Source organism: Haemaphysalis longicornis, unplaced genomic scaffold, assembly GCF_048455015.1.
Source record: "Haemaphysalis longicornis isolate Haplotype H1 unplaced genomic scaffold, Haemaphysalis longicornis Haplotype H1 scaffold_4, whole genome shotgun sequence".
Lineage (NCBI taxonomy): Eukaryota > Metazoa > Arthropoda > Arachnida > Ixodida > Ixodidae > Haemaphysalis > Haemaphysalis longicornis.
Window position 1 is genome coordinate 109,004,587 of NW_027526361.1, and position 14,692 is coordinate 109,019,278.

Sequence of the window (14,692 nt, forward strand, 5' to 3'; positions counted from 1 at the left end):
CAGCGGGGCTGTTTCCCTTGTACTTTATACCTCAGGAAAGAACGTATATATATACGTTCGTCTACACCAGCGGACATTTTTTTTTTCTTCACACAAAGTGCAAAGAGTATCGCAAGTTCACTTTGAAGCGCACAAAAATTGAACGTGACGGACTGATAGGACTAGAACATTCCAATCACCGGGGCAGCATTTTGTATCGAGCTAGTCTTTGCAATAGGGAGAAGATTTACCGGTCATATTGCAACGAGTTGGCGCCTCTGACCAGAATGTTAGAGAGGGATAATAATACGCAGGTTCCCAAATCTGCACATGTGAATTAAGTAGCAAGAACTTTTCTCAGTGTACAGGCCAAATATATAACTTTTTTTGTAACAGCATAAAATTGAACTGCTAAAAATAAAATTAATCCTACTGACCAGGCCCGATCCCGAGGTCACGTACGGTGCAACAACGAATCCCAGGTTGTGGGTCGCCATGCGTGGACTCCGCTCGAAGTAGTCGGCGACGAAATATCGTGACCTGAAAAAACCGGCAAGCGCAGTTAGAAATAGGGGGGAAATTTTCAAACTTTTTTTACGGGTGCGTCTGATTTCGTCTCTATACGACTCTTCTCGATTTTCACAAGTTGTGCGTCCTCACATAAAACCGAACAAGAAGTGAAGATATCAACCCCCTTTTTTTTTATCGAGCAGAGCCCTGCACAGGTATCGTTTCCGAAACTCTACCAAAATACTTCGCGATATCAACCGACCTTAACCTGGGTATTTACGATGCTTCATATCTTTTCCTGCATTTTAAACTCCCCGTAAACGTTGACACTCCTGATATGTAATATTAAAACACAGAGCCGCCATCCAGCGTGGTCCAGCGTGAACGCCTACCGCCACCTCTGGGAGCCGGAGGACACTAGCCATTCGGGTGTTTGGAGCGCGGACAAATAGAGGGCGCCCTGGGTTTTTGTTGGCGGACCAAATCAATACACGGGACACTAGCCTTACACAGCTTCGCTGTATAATAACCCAGCGACCAATACGAGTGGTGATACCACGTATCACCACCACGCGCTGTATACGTGCACACATCGCAAAGTTCCAGAACTTTACAGAGCCCCCCGCATTGCGCATACCTGCCCTCGCTCTTGACCACCGGCATGTTCGAGAAACTTCGGTAGTTGGTTGGCCGAACGACGGCCAGGTCGAAGGTTGCCCTGAAGGACGGCTCGTCGAAGCAGGGGAACACCCGGCGAGCGTGCGTCGGCATGAACTGCGTCGTCACAACTTTGCTGCAAGCGGAATCGAGTGATACGTTATGCCCTATCTTACTCGTTTTAGACTTTTTATTTTATTTATTTTTTTATTTAAAAAAACCCTAAAGGCCCTCTGGGGAGGGTATTACATAGGGTAGGGGGGTTACAAAGGTGTCACATAAACTAGAACAAGAACAAAATAAACACAAGAACTAAAAAATGGTAGAATTAACATTGCTAGAGTGAAAACAAATACAAAAATTAGGTAGAATAATAAGAACAGCTATTGGTACAGTAACTAGAACAAACTACACCGATTATAACCACATGGTATATTACCACATGTCATCTGACAACGAAATGAACTGAACTGAATGAAATGAGGCAGTGGAATGATACATATTATACATTGATATTTTTGCTCAAAGCATTAGTAAATTTCGTGGTATTAGGTTCAGTAACAATGTTTGATGGTAGATTATTCCAGTCTATTGTGGTACGAGGAGCAAATGATTCGGCAAAAGCAACGGTATGACATGTGATGCCTTTGATTTTGCATGAATGATCTCGACATAACTTATTTCAAGAGTTATGCCAGGCTATTGCAAAACAACTCTCATGCAGTAATCGCCTTTCATCACGTAAAAGCACTACTCTCGTGTTGCGTTCTGAATGTATACCATAGGCGAAAAACATTTCTATGTGATTTCTAAATAAGCAAGTAAGTGAAAGAGATGAAACACACAATGATCAGTGAAAAAAACACACACACACACACAAATCATGCCTACAGGTCAGCGTAGAACTTCAACACAAAGCAAGAAAAAGGAGTGACGACCCACGCACATCAACCAGCTAAGGTTCCGCCTGTTCCATAGTTCCATAAAATACGATTTTCGTGTAAAGTTTGAGCGGGGCCGAAACAATTGTTTGCTGAAAAAATTTTTTTGAAGGCGAGTATCTACTTTTGTGGCACCCTTTATAAACCGCTGCTCATGCAGTTTCAAAGTTTTAACATCAAATCAGGCCAACACTTATTCCGCGCGTAGAGTAGGTACTACAGGCCAATGTTCACACGTGCAGATGTGCCAGAAAATTCGTTTTTTATAGATCATACTTAATCTGAAAAAAAAAAGCAGAAAGCAAGAATAGGAAGCTGCAAAAACTACCGAAACACCTTCCGGAATAGAGCCAGCGAAATCGTTTCAATGGGATTTGCCAACAAAATTGGGGGACGCTTTGGACCGCAAGCATTCCGAGCCCCGTTCGCATCGCATAAAAACACTCCTAAAGGTGAATACTTTCCGCACCTGTTCGCACGCCATCTGTTAAGGTAGCGCCAGCGATCTCGGGAGGTTTCAGTGGGCGCCGCAAAGGGGCGTTTCAGGATTTTTTATTCACGGTCAACGCCGCCGAACTTTCTGCAACACTGGGCCCAAGCTATGAGTTCAAATACCGCTAAACCCCTCTTTTTTCCTCACCCACTCCACTTGGTTAAACAGCCTACATGTTGGCTCTCCCGCACCGACTTCTCAATATTGTTTGCACGTAAAAGTAATTTGATTTCGTAGCACAACACTAAAGATACTTAAAAACGCCAAACCAAAGAAACCAGTACAGGAAAGCGGCGTACGGGCGGCATACGCCTCCTGAGCGAATTCCCTTAACAATATGGCACGCGTAAACACATTATACCAATACCATACCGGAAGCAGGCCTCTATGAGGAGGCATTTCAGCGCTTTTTAACACGAAAGTGCGTTATTCCCGGATACACAAAGATTACGCGGACGTCATATCAGCCACGGAAGTGGCCCCAGTACAACGAAGCAACCGGCCTGTAAAGGGTGCACCCTTGCACACACGGTCTTCTTACGGGGAAGCAACCTTTAGTTGTAAAGAGTATGTTATACTTAGGGTTGTTCGTTTCGGGTTTTACATTTTAACACCAAAGTGTTTTATGCCGCGGTACCCCTAAGATTTCACTGACGTCATATCCACCACGGAAATGACGCCAGTACACCTTTGCCGAAGCGATCCGCCAGCAGGACGTCGCTCGCCAAGCACACCCAAAAGACATCCGCCGACCCGCAAATCATGCTCAGCTGCAGATTTCGCTGCAAATTTCACTTCCGTGTTTTCCTGATTCCTATGAAAGAGGAATCAACAACAGTTTTTTTTTCTTTTAAACTGGGACGTCCCACTCTTGCATGGCAGAATGATTTTCAGAAAGTTTTCAAATCGAGGAGTGGTCTGCGGGAAACATTGGTTGGGGCAATGTACAGCCATTGCCAAATTAACAGACATCTCCGCGACCTTCACCCGGATACAGGCCCTCAGCAAACACGCGTGCGGTTGCAATAAAAGGGACGAAATGGCCCTCACAAGTGCTCATCGTCGCTCTTGAGGTCTGCCTTGAAGATGCCCCGCGGCACCGCCTTGATAGGTCCGGCGAACTCGAGCGAGAGGCTGTACGTCTCGTTGGTGGCGAGCGGCCTGTCCGTCTCGACCTTGAGCATCTCGAGCTGGTCGTTGACGGCCATCCTGCCGATGCCGACGAACGTCTTGTCGGACTCGCGCACCAGCGTCGTCTGCTGCTCCTTGATGGTGAGGCCGGCCGCGTGCAGGTACAGCGTCCTCGTGGGCCGCACGCAGAGCAGCAGAAGCACGGCCCGGCCCAGGTAGTAGGTGTCGCCCAGCATGAAGGTCTGGTCGCGGTTGGCGTCCAGCACCACCTGCCAGCCACGGGGGTGATTTATTAAGAAAGCAGGGAAGAGGAAAGAACTGGGGATATTGTTGAATTCAACAGGGAGTTCACCATCATACAACCCAGTCCAGGTAAGGAAAGGGGGGTTTCAAAGGGTAGGAACAGAGAAAGACAGGGAAGAAGGAGCTCGAGTGGGAGGCAGTATATGGAGAAACCTTCCGGCGTGCGCTCTCCCCTCACACAATCTTGTGGTTCAGCTTCACCGTAAAGCACCCAGTTTACCAATCCACGCGCGACAAAATTTCGGCTAATGACAATGTCGAGCATCCGGTTTGACTCAGAAGTTCGGTCCGCGTTTTGACGTCACAGCGAAGATTCAAATTTCGAGTTAAATGGCATGAGCGTTTCGGTCATTCGCCGAGTTGGCTAATAAGTCCGTTGAGGGCCCTGTGGCGATGCTCAACCAGAGGGTTACCTTAGAGTGTTGGTCAGTCAGTTTGAACCGCCCTATCACCCGCCTGATTTTCCGCTTCTCTTTTCCCCTTCTACGGCAACACGAAAGAAACTAGCAGCAAGTCGAGAGTGGCGCACTACACTATAGATAGACAGGCGCTGATGAATTCATGATTGGTGATTCATTATCCTGTTGCATAAAAGGACTGCTCGCACTTCTTGAGACCCCCAAGGTAGGTTAAATCATCTTATGATCAAGCGCGCTACTACATTGTGCGCGCGTGATACAAGTTTAGTGTCCTGCGGTGAGGTTTTATGTATGGCGGTAAAGCCCGCCTTTTTCAAACAAGTTCCCAGTCGAAAAACACTACAAAATTTTCTGTCGCACAACAGGACTTTCTGTTGTACAACAGGAGCATCTGTTCACCACGGTACCACTACATGACGGAGGCGGTGGAGCTCGATAGGGGGACGCCTTCGTCAATGTAACAATTGCAACGTGTCTATGCATGCGAAGGTATACACTTCAAAGAGGAGATCGACGCAGAACGCAGTTCGAGGTTTCACGTGGTGTGGGGTGCTTAACGTGGCGATAGCAGTGACAAGAATCAAGCGAATAGTGCACTATCCCTCTATACTGACCACAGGGATGCTGTAGAAATGTAGGATTTCGAAACATGCTTTAGAGGTGTTGGCCGGGAAGTACGAGTTCATTCTTCCTGATTGTTACGTCGAAATAAAAGTTATGAATGTTTTCGGTTAAAAACAGGTGTTATTGGCGAACAGGCTCTCAGCCACCCTGTTCTCTTCCGATGTTGTCGGTGTGGAGAGCGCTCTAGCGCGCGCCTCCTAACCCCCTAACCCCCCCCCCCCCCCCTTTCCGGCGCTGCTTCAGAGGCTCGCCATGTGCAAGGCTGAGCGTGCTGGCACGCTGGAAAGGTTGGAAGAAAAGGTCGCTGCGTAGACGGCCGGCTTCGGCAGCGTCAAAATGAAGTATAGAAGACGCCGCACCCGACAGCCAGCCCATGACAAACAAAAGCGGTAATGGCGCGGCTCTGCCCTCGACCTTGTCGCCTCAGGGAAGAAGGTAAATCTTCCTGACAGCGTTGGGAGGGAGATAATATAAAAAATAAAAAATTGACCACAACTCGAATAAAATATTTTCGAACACGAACAGTAAGGCCAACTGCTAACGCATTGAGATATTATATTATATAAACATGTTTTGTTTAGTGCGTACAGAGCTTATGAAACATAGGTGCACAGAAGATAAGCTAGGCGGTCAGGAATCCGCACGTCTGCGTGTTCATGTACCAGTGCTGGCTAACAAAAAATGGCACAAAAATGAAAAATAAACGACAACAATGCAAAGCAGTGCAACAAAAACTTTACCATACGTTCCCAAAGAAAGCCGAGAGAAGAGCGAAAACTTTTTAAAACCAAAACCGCGTCAAAAGTGCGTGAAAACCTTCCCTAAAAGTGAATGCAACCTTCGCTCAAAGTGCATCCAGTCGATCATCAAACCTTCCTAGACCCAAGTCGCAACCGAAGAACGAACCCGTACGACAATTTTTCGCCCGATAAGTAAACGCATCTACGAACGGTCTAGATGCATACCGATACGTGGTTTATGAGATAAAGGTATACTTTTGTACTACTTGTTCATTATAAATGCGTGTATTGTCTTATCTACAACCGCTCCTCTTTTGAAAATTTCCAGTAACCTGTTTTGACAAAATGGAAGCCCAGTTTCACGCATGCCCGGTGTGTCCAGAGATCTTATCACAGCTTTTCGGTCGACCACCCAGTCTATGAGGAAATGCATTAGTTTTTTCACAGGACGCCATCGGTACCACTACAAAAGCTTTTGCTTTAAAAATTTGCCGCGCTGCTATTGAGAAATACAAGCTGCTCAACATGCTGCGAATACAGAAATATATTCGAATAAGTGAAGTCTTAGTGGCTAAGGCGTCGCGCTGCTGAGCGCGAGGTTGCGGGTTCGACTTCCGGCCGGGGCGGCCGCTTTTCTGATGGAGGCGAAAAGCAAAAACGCCCGTGTGTACGAGATTTCGGCGCACGTTAAAGATCCCCAGGTGGTCGAAATTAATCCGGAGCCCTCCACTACGGCGTGCCTCATCGCCTGCGTTGCGTCGGCGCGTTAAACCCTACAATCATTCAAATCAATGAGACGACTAAGTGAAGTCCCTTCGTTCATTGAAAAGATCCTGGTATAACCATTAGCTGGCTGCATGAAAGCACAGCCAACGAGTGATAACTATTCATATCTGTCATGTTACCACAAAACAATACTAAGGCAAGGGCGAACAAGGACCAGACAACACAGGCTACAGCACAGAGAGGACAAAATCCTCCTTATTTCACTATAATGGCATTAAACGTCAATTCTGTTGATAAATTTGACAAGTGGCGTTGTTCTTCAGCTAACACACACCACACTTGTTTCGCGCAAGGCTTGCCCATGTTAAGCCTTTTTGCACAGCTTTGGCGTCCTGCAAGAAAGCTCACCCCAGAACTTGAGCGCTGCGGTGAAAGTTGGCCTCTCGTTCGACAAAGCCAACTGTCATTGCCAAATTATTCGCTAATTTCGAATTAGCGCCGCTGGAGTTCATTATTTTCCCCCGAATTTCCTTACTCCGTCCCTCCACCGAGTAATTGGCCTTCCTCTTTTTGTAAACCCACCCCTCGGTGTCCACTCTGTCACCCTGGCGGTCACCGATTGCCATTTCGCCTAATTACGTGGCCGGGCCAAGTTCATTCCTTTTTCTTTATTTGAACTATGCTATCTTCTACTCTAGTTTGTTTTCTGATCCAGGAAGCGCGTTTTCTGTCTCTAAGTGCTACTCCGATCATTATTTGAGTATTTTAAGTATTTTAGTATTTCATTTTTATTTCTTGGCAAAATCAAGGGGAGGCTGAGACTAAAGGCCGACGACGCCTGACAGGGGCCTCAGCCACCCAATTTACAGCGTACATAATAACACGTCTGTTCACAAATTTAAGAATAATAGCACAATTGTAATAGAGAAATAGCACAAAGCAAAGTGCTTATTACATTTCCTAAGTATTATACAAAGCATAGGTCTAAAATTCACAGAAGGATCACAGTGTACATAAAAACGCAGTAATTCGTACGCATGACGTTTCATCAGTTATACTACTATGTCACAATTACGTATGAATGTATTTTTGTTTGTAATTGTTTTTAATTTCTACCTTTAGGGGAACATGTAAACATATATTTTATACCCTTTAAACCCTTAATTATATATCAATATTCAAGCGTTTTGCTTAAGTAACACTTCTTTGACCTGTTTTTTAAACGTAAGTTCACTGGTGTCGAAGTTTAATTTTTCTCCCAATTTAATATTTCAGTTGACTGGTAGAGGAAAGATTGCTCACCATATTCGTTCCATACCCCGCTGAGCCAACCTAAGCTTGCTTTAAAGTTGTTTAGTAAGGCGCCAAGTTTCCGTCCATATGTCATCACCAGACATTCATTTACGAACTTGCCGCTGAAATCTATCCATGACTCGCAGGCTCGGATCCTTCCGTCCGCAGGCTTTCACGCCTCTACCAGTGTGGACCGCGTTGGCACGCGCTAGAACTAGCGGCCAAGTTTAAAGCCAATGGCCGCGCTACGAACCCAGAGAAATGCCGAGCGCCCGGGATGCGCTGATAGCTCAGTCGGATAGACGCCGGTTCCATAACACGAGGGACCCAGCTTCGATACCGACAACGGGAAGTGATTTTTTCCCATTCAAATTAGCTGCACACGTTATTGTTTCTCACCGCTGCTAACCCGTACCCCTCGGACCTTTGGGGTGGCCGAGTGGTTAGGTTGTCGGTTTTACGGTGCAAAGGTCCCGGGTGCGATTCCCGGGACCTCCTTAACCACATATTTTTCTTGAGGCTTCGGGATTTCCTGTCTACGATGGGCGGATCTGTGTCGGCCTAAACAGCTCTTCTAGCAAAGTAAAGTCTAGCAAAGCAAAATAAAATTAGTTGGCGACTCAAAACCTCAAGGCATCTCATTTTTTGTCCTTCCAGCATCGATTTTATATTGAAAGTACGACCGAAGCAAGGAAGAAACAAATTATACGGCCCCTTATGCATGCTTAAGGGACGGGTGCTTTTTACCGTACTCGCAAGATTCTAACGCGCGCATACATTTTTTTTTTTGCTGGAAGTAACTTACAAATTCGTGTGCGCGTTACAATCTGGCTCAAAGCCGAAATCAGGTTCAAAGGGGCCAGCAGCATTTTCATTCATAGAGTTTCGTGCTAATATATACTACAGGTAAATCTGGCGCTGCAATGGCGGGCCGTCATGGGCATTACCATTGCAGCTACCGAAGTTCCTCGCCTACTTGTCTTGGCTAGCCACAGGGTTTCTTTTTTTTTTTTGTCTCGAAGCCAAAATCAACAAAAAGGGCAAGATTTTTTTCTTGTTCATCTCGAATGAAGCTTCCAAATAATCCCCGACAAATAAATGTTTTGTAGCTTCAACTTTACAATAACAAAACAAATTTGATTAATTTGTCGCGGTAATATTGTTGCGTTTTTGTAGCCAGAGGCACCTTTTCAGCCTGTTCATAAGCCATGCCAAGGACAAGTGGAAGGTCCTTACCCGTGGTACATGATGAAATGCTCGCTGAAGCACGGCTCCCCTAGACAGTGGAGCGAGATTTCCTTCTAGTATATATTAGTAGGAAACTCTGCTTCTATGGTGACATACGATGGCCTAAAAATACAATTTATTCCAATCAAAACAAACTTTTTTCGAAATTTTTAAGTATTCTGTACGTTACGAACGGGGACGCGTTAGAATCGTGCAAATACGGTATATACACGTCCACCGATCGGCATAGCAGCCACACTATCTTAGCGTCCTTAATTCATGTAAACCACGATAATCAATCTTAATGCACCTTAATCTGCATTAACTCATCTCATTCACCTTATCTCACCTATAGTCATCATATCACCACCTAAATCTCCCTTACTAACATTACGAATCTATGATTAACTGACATTGGTAGTATTAATCTTCTCTAATAAATGGTTGGTGTGCTGTAGTTCACTGTTTGCGTTTCTCGGGTTTTCGCACCATTCGTTCGACACCGGGGTCATTCAAGGCCAATGAGGATTTCGCCTAAATGGACTCCGCAACACTTCCCATGAACGCTTTCACTCTTTCCTTCGCGTCTGAGAGCACTGCGAAAGCTGTAGTTATCGCCAGCACGGAGCGGCACCGCGTGATTTGCTCGTCGCAGCCGATGCACCTTCTGTCTCTGCTTTGCAGTTGTTGCTTTCTTTTGAAAGTGGCTGTCGAATGCGTCCATTTCTGCAACTGAAGAAGAGCCGGCCAAGAGCCGCTACACCGCTGTGATGACGTAATTCAAGCGGTTGAAGAACGCCAAGACCGGTAAAGAGAAAAAAAATTGGGCCCATCTCCCCGCGAGGGGGACTCGAGTAAATGCGTGGCATAGGGGGTGGGTGTATTGCATTAACGTTTAGTGTTTGGGGAGTTGGTGGTAGTGAATGCGTTGTATCAGCAGCTTCTTGACGTAGTTTGAATGAGTCAAGGATATAAGGCACGTTCGTAGCCTCCCATTCTGTGTCGGCTTTGTGGCGCAGTGGGTAGAGCACCATGTACGTTGCGTTCCGCCCGCAGGGTCGAGGGATCGAAACCAGGCGCCGGATAGTATTTTTTTTTATATAGTGTAGGGGGTGGGGTGCGGACTACGACTACGGACGTCAACGCGGGTGACATCGTGAGTTACTGAAATGCTCTGCATTTAAAAAATTATTTTAATCAAGTTTCTAAGTTATCTGATGGGCATAGAGCAGTAATTTTTGGGTGAGGTACTTCGCGACCCCATAATCAAAGTGCCGGATGTGTTGATTGACTACCAAGCGTTTAAGACTTCGAGAAAAGTTGAAAATGTGTGTCCCTTTAATGTCGCACGTACCTTGATCATGAGATCGTAGTGCAGAGGTTCCAAGTGCGGGGGAAGCTTCTCGACGAAGTCCGAGCGCGGTGGTGGGACGTAGTCGTCTTCGGGAAAGTAACCCGGCTGGGCCACAGGGTTGGGGCCTGGGTCACCATCGGAGCCATCACTGAAGCCGCGGGCTACGCCGCCACGTCTGACAGGTATGGGGGCCCAATCGGCTGGCTTCGGAACCCTTGTAATATCGGAATCTCGGGAGAGAAAGGGGGGATAGTCGGGCTTCACGGCCGGGAATCGACCCGCCTGCAAGATTTGCGACAGGGTACGGACAATCAGGTGTTGTCGACCGTTGTGCGTCTCGTATTCCTCCGTGCTCGTTTGGAACGCAGAAAATTGTTAGTCCTCTAAGCCACCGACAGAAGTAAGCCCTTGCAATGCATGTACTGAGTTACGGTGGTATTGCGATAACAAAATTCATCGGGTATTCGAAATTGCGGTGGGTTTAGGTTAACTTTCGTGAAAAAAAAGCGCGCCGATCCACCCTGTGAAGGTGGTTGGAAAGCGAAGCTGCAAACGACACCAACAACGATTACCCATGCGACGTCACTTGAATTCCCACACGTGGCTCGACAAAGAGTGAAAACACAGACATGTAAAATCGCTCAACCCCACTCTTTGTTACTTCAAAGAGATATTCTTTGCTAAGGTTAAATCAATGCATTATTTATGAACGCTGGTTAGTTGAGTTGCATTGGTGAAGCACATGAGTAGAAGCTCTTTTTTTTTTTATAAAATTAATCTCAAACTCGGTGTTAGATGATCTCACTGCTACGTCTCTGCAACCGCCGACGCAGGCGTCGAGTTCGGCGGCAGAAACGGAGGAGATGTGAGATGACATGCGTTGGTGTGAGCTTCCTTTAATTTTGATACCCCTAGCGCATGCGCAAGGCGCGCACACGGCCACTACGCGTGCCGTGAGCGGAGTGCGCAGCGGCGCGAGGGGTCGGGTGACGCTATCACGTGGCGTTCAGCAAGAACGCAGGGAGTAAACACGCAGATTTTCTCGGTGAGTGCACCGTCTGTCTCCTCCGTCTCTGCGTGGGCTCGCAGCTCAATCGGTAAGGCAACGGGCTCTCGCTTCTCTATTCGTTCCAGGTTCGAGTCCTGGAGGTGTCACTAATTTCTTTTATTTGTTTGCGGGAGTTTTCTGTTGACACCAACGGTTGCGACAAACCCTCGGGGGTAGAGGTAAAAAGCTTCGCTTTAAAAACAAAAACCATGTCGATAAACGTTTTCACTGTTTCGATCGTGCCAGGAAGCGCTGCGGAAGTTGCAGTTGTCACCAGGGCTGAGTGGAAGGCCTTTCAGTTTGTGCTTTGCTTTTGTTGCGCTTTTCTTTTAAAGTGGCCATCGAGGGCGTCGTTTGCTGCAACTGAAAGGAGGCCAGCCCATAGCCGCGACATAGCCCGAGTGACGTCACTCAAGCGGGCAAACAATGCTCCGACCGAGCAAGAGAGAAAAATAATTAGCAGTGGCTTAGCTCGGCTATTCCAATATATACGTGGCGTAAGCTAAGGTTCAGCTGGTTATTCTTAGGTTTCCTGGTTGTCTAAAATTAGCTGATTATCATGCTTACTGCTGCTAAAATGATCTCCAATCCAATCCAATCAAATCCAATCCAATCCAATCCAGTCCAGTCCAGTCCAGTCCAGTTCGGTTCAGTCCAGGGGCCGTATTCTCGCATGCACAAATTCCCGGGGATATGGGCAATTAGCCGGAAGTCTTTTTTGATTTGCCTTCACTTTTGGTCACGTACTTCCGGTTTACAAAGAGGTTGTGTGTGGTTTCGTCATTTGGACGTTTCATGACGTTTAGTGTCAGCAGTTCTAAAGTTTGCCTTATTTCTCTTTACTGAAAGCACATACTTCTTGGCCGGCAAAGAAAAACTGGACTAAATGCACCGGAGATGACAACGTAGGCCTGTCTTTGCTATTCAACAATAATACTGCTTGTAATACACACCCTCTCTGTGATTGGCTGAGAAGGCGTGACGTAATTTAAACAGTTGGCGGGATCGATCACGGCAACTTCCCGGCAACTTCACGGGATCACGGGAACGATTGGCAACTTCAGACTTCGTAAAAGTGACGTAATGTTACGTAACAGCGTAACAGCTTAAGTGCTGCCCACTGAAAATATGGGTGGAAGTTTATAGGCACTGGCATGGGCGCAGAGCAGTAATTCTCGCCTGAGATTCTTTCTGACACTTTATTATAAGGTATTGAATGCGCCTGTTGCTTACGTTCGGGAAGCATTTCATATTTAGAAAAAAAAAAGTTGAAAAAAGTGTTGCTGTGTCTCTAACACGGCTCATATTTACACCCCCTAGCGAAAGCTATTTCTGTATATTGTGTTTCTGTATGGCGTTTAGTGATAGCATATCAACCGAGAAGGAAGGTCTTCCTGGCCTGCTCACACGTCCTTCTCACTGCACATCAAAATAGCTCTGGTGTGAAGACTTGCACGCAGACGAAGACGTAGACATAGACGTAGACGTAGACAATGACATAGACGAACACCTAGACGTAGACGCAGGTGTAGGTCCCTGGACTGCACCTTTTATGAAAGTAAAAAACGAGCTAATCCCTCTACTGCTAAAGGGATGAAAGAACCCGATCCTTTACTGCTTCACCACTATGAAGGCAACGGACATACGGACGACGAACACCCACTCACGGTCAGTAGTCCGTCGTAAAATGACGTTGCATCCCTTCCTAAAGAAAGTTTAGAGAAGCGCGAAAGCTTTCTGACACGAAAACTGCGCCATAAGCGCGGCAAATTCTACGCTCAAAGTGCGTCCAACCTTCGCTCAAAGTGCGTCCAATGGATCGTCAAACCTTCCAAGACCCAAATCGCAAACAAAGACGGAACCCATGCGACGATTTCTCGCGCACTAAGTAAGCACATTCACGAACGATCTAAATGTATACCGTTACGAGGTTTACCAGATTAAGGTATACTGCAGTATTTCGTGTTCATGATCGATGCGTGTACTGTCGTATCTAGGACCGTTCCTTTTTCGAGATTTTGCAGTAACCTGTTTTGACAAAACGGAAGCCCGGTTTCACGCATGCGCCGTGTGTCCAGATATCTTATCAGAGTTTTTCGGTCGACCAACCGTCTACGGGGAAATGCATTACTTTCGCTTTGAAAAGACCGTGCAGAGAGCGTACAAGGCCAAACCAGAAACGCCGGGGCGCACCTCGGGCAGCCCTGGCTCGGTGAACTCCTCGCGGGCGTTAGGCTTAAGGGTGAAGGGCTTTCGCGCCATTCCCGGAAGCAGGGCGGGCCCACGTAGGTCCAGGACGGGCTTCTTGCCGCTCGTTATGGCCACGTACCAGACGAGCAGGAGCAACGCGATCAGGGCGACCACCAACCCGCCGACCGCTTTGTGCCGCTTGGAACGGCCGGCGTCCTGCGGCTCGCCCGCGGGACACCGCCGTGGTCCAGCTGAACTGTCGGCCCTGCCAACCCCCGAGGAGCAGCGGCCTCTGGTTGAGGACATGGTCTCTGCACGAACGAGAGCGAGCGCCGCTTGCAGGGGACGCGTCCAAACCTTGTTTCTGAACGAGTTGGCAAGTCGTCTTGGCTACCACACATCGCGTCCTTGCCAGGGAGTAGGTGAAATAAATGTTTGTACTTCCTTCTGTTAGTCCTTATCCATGTTAGGACCGGCATAAGGCAAGATTAAAATTGCGGAAATATTCTTTTTCAGAGTCACAAGTACTTTTACTCTTAAGGTAAAACGGGTAAAGAAATTCGTATACGCAGAATGAGGTCCAATATTCAAAGACTGAACTGGGAACTCTTCGCCTTCTGAGCAGGAAGGCAGGAGGGGTTATGAATAATTTGAATAGTTCTTTCGATAGATTTTTTGAAGGCGGAAATGAAACGCATTGCACAGCTGAATTGGTGTGCTTGGTAAGAAGAGCTAGTGTCTTTGATTTGTACTCTTCCAAACTTATAGTCGCAGTGTCGAAGCTAGCAAAATGGTTGTCTGCTATACTTCGACATGAGGGCGCAAGTACGTTACCTAGCTTAACAAGCCGGGCGGGGCGAATGGGCAGCATCAATGTTCTGTGATCCCAAAACGTATAAGTTCAGGTACGGCACAACCGGAGTTATCAAATGACTCACTCACTCACTCACTCACTCACTCACTCACTCACTCACTCACTCACTCACTCACTCACTCACTCACTCACTCACTCACTCACTCACTCACTCACTCACTCACTCACTCACTGTTCAAAACA

At 47.0% G+C, this 14,692-nt stretch overlaps 1 protein-coding gene across 1 annotated transcript in view; it reads right to left on the reverse strand.

The window, feature by feature from the left end:
- Positions 1–13,941, reverse strand: part of LOC144178805 (thyrotropin-releasing hormone-degrading ectoenzyme-like) — a 55,181-nt gene extending 41,240 nt beyond the window's left edge. Inside the window, exons 1-5 of the mRNA XM_077706928.1 lie at positions 13,639–13,941; positions 10,398–10,679; positions 3,631–3,980; positions 1,127–1,282; positions 417–519 (exon numbers count right to left, since the gene is read on the reverse strand). Coding sequence (XP_077563054.1) covers positions 417–519; positions 1,127–1,282; positions 3,631–3,980; positions 10,398–10,679; positions 13,639–13,941 — 1,194 coding nt within the window. The remainder of the gene's footprint in view (positions 1–416; positions 520–1,126; positions 1,283–3,630; positions 3,981–10,397; positions 10,680–13,638) is intronic.
- Positions 13,942–14,692: the final 751 nt, after the last annotated feature.